The sequence below is a fragment of the Dichomitus squalens genome (genome assembly GCF_000275845.1).
Source record: "Dichomitus squalens LYAD-421 SS1 unplaced genomic scaffold DICSQscaffold_17, whole genome shotgun sequence".
Taxonomy (NCBI): domain Eukaryota; kingdom Fungi; phylum Basidiomycota; class Agaricomycetes; order Polyporales; family Polyporaceae; genus Dichomitus; species Dichomitus squalens.
This window is the reverse complement of record NW_006766899.1, coordinates 171,263-172,789: the sequence shown is the minus strand read 5'-3', so window position 1 is coordinate 172,789 and position 1,527 is coordinate 171,263. Positions and strand designations below refer to the sequence as shown.

The window sequence follows — 1,527 nt, the reverse complement described above, 5'->3', positions numbered from 1 at the left end:
CTAATTATCACTATTCAGATAATCTCATCTATATTAGCAAGTGTTAGCAGAGATGACCTCTACATTAGAGCTACTATTCAGACACACTTCTTCAGTAGTGCAACTAAGCACTAATTAGTATACTTGGTACTAGTTATAACTACTCTTCACTATCACTTTTTCTATAGTGCCATGTAGTGCTGACATGATACTATTATAGCACTACTGCAAATGTGGTCCTCTAATTTTCGCTATTTTGCACTACTGTAGTACTATTTTGCGCTATTTTAGCACTACTCATTTAGGGGAGACTCAAATAAGATGACAATCCTTTATTTATAGCTCATAGTTCTCAACTCAAGCATTACACACCTCTATAGCTGCAAAATCACCATGATAGCTGAGTTATATTTGAGGGCACAACTCAATACAGAACTTGTTATTATGTATAGAATTAGGCTGTCAGCATAGCATTTATATCATGAAGCATACTCTATAGCACACTCCATATTATATATATAGCCCTAGACATTACACATATGCAAGTTCCAGCAGGTGGAACTCAAGGTGAGGTGTCACCACTTTGCCCAAGTCCAGCAGTGATGGATATATATAATACTTGTGGGAAGGATCTATATAAGCTCTGGTGGCGTAGTGGTATAGAGTGCCACCTCGGAACAGGTGTCATATAAAGGTGAGGTTGAGGGTTCAAGACTGGCTGAGGACATTTTTTTCATATATTTTTCCAGCACTTTAAATGCATCTGGGGCTTATAAACAGATGGTTTTGAGGTCATAGAAAGCATCTCTACACCAGTCAGAAATCATAGACCCACTCTATCCACTACTATCAACGTCTACTGTAGCACTATTTCCGTCTACTATAGTGCTACTTTGTACGAATTTGCATTAATAGTGCAAAATAGTGCAATTATTTTTGGGGACCTCTCGATTTTGCACTATTTTTCACTATCCAACTACTGTGTCTATTAAGAGCTAATTTGTACCAAATAGGTGTAATTCGCAAAGGTGGTTTTTACAGATGCAAGCGGTACCAAGGCCAACATTTTGCTCACCTATTGGTTACGCTCTCCTCTCCGGAAGCAGCCAACAAGGTTATCCGAGCAGGTCTGGTGCTAGCGGGCCACCATGTAAGCGTAAGGAAGAACCTGGCAGAACCATTGAGGTGCTCCAAATGCCAGCGCTACGATGCAGGGCACCTGGCCAAGGAGTGCCCTCAGGACCATGATACGTGCGGAACATGTGCGCGCACACATAGAACAGCGGATTGTAAGATACAAGATGTGCAGCAGTATCACTGTGTGAACTGCAATGAGAAGGGTCATGCCGCATGGGACCGGGAGTGTCCTGTCTTCCTAGACCATCTGAGCAAGTTGAACGCCCGCTGTCCAGAGAACCACCTTCAATTCTACCCTACAGGGGACCCGGACTCATGGGTCCCAAAGCTGCATGATAGAGCTGTCTCTGCCACACGAGTTCAGTTGAAAGACGTAATTGAGGAGGAGATTGAGAAGGCCGAAAGGCACCC

General features: G+C 42.9%; 1 protein-coding gene across 1 annotated transcript; it reads left to right on the top strand.

The window, feature by feature from the left end:
- Window positions 1–1,024: 1,024 nt before the first annotated feature.
- On the top strand, window positions 1,025–1,435 carry DICSQDRAFT_13354 (uncharacterized protein; the record flags this gene model as incomplete). The annotated part of the gene is made up of 1 exon (XM_007366303.1): window positions 1,025–1,435. A coding segment is annotated over one exon (411 nt), but the record flags the coding sequence as incomplete, so codon positions are not given.
- Between the last annotated feature and the right edge of the window lie 92 nt (window positions 1,436–1,527).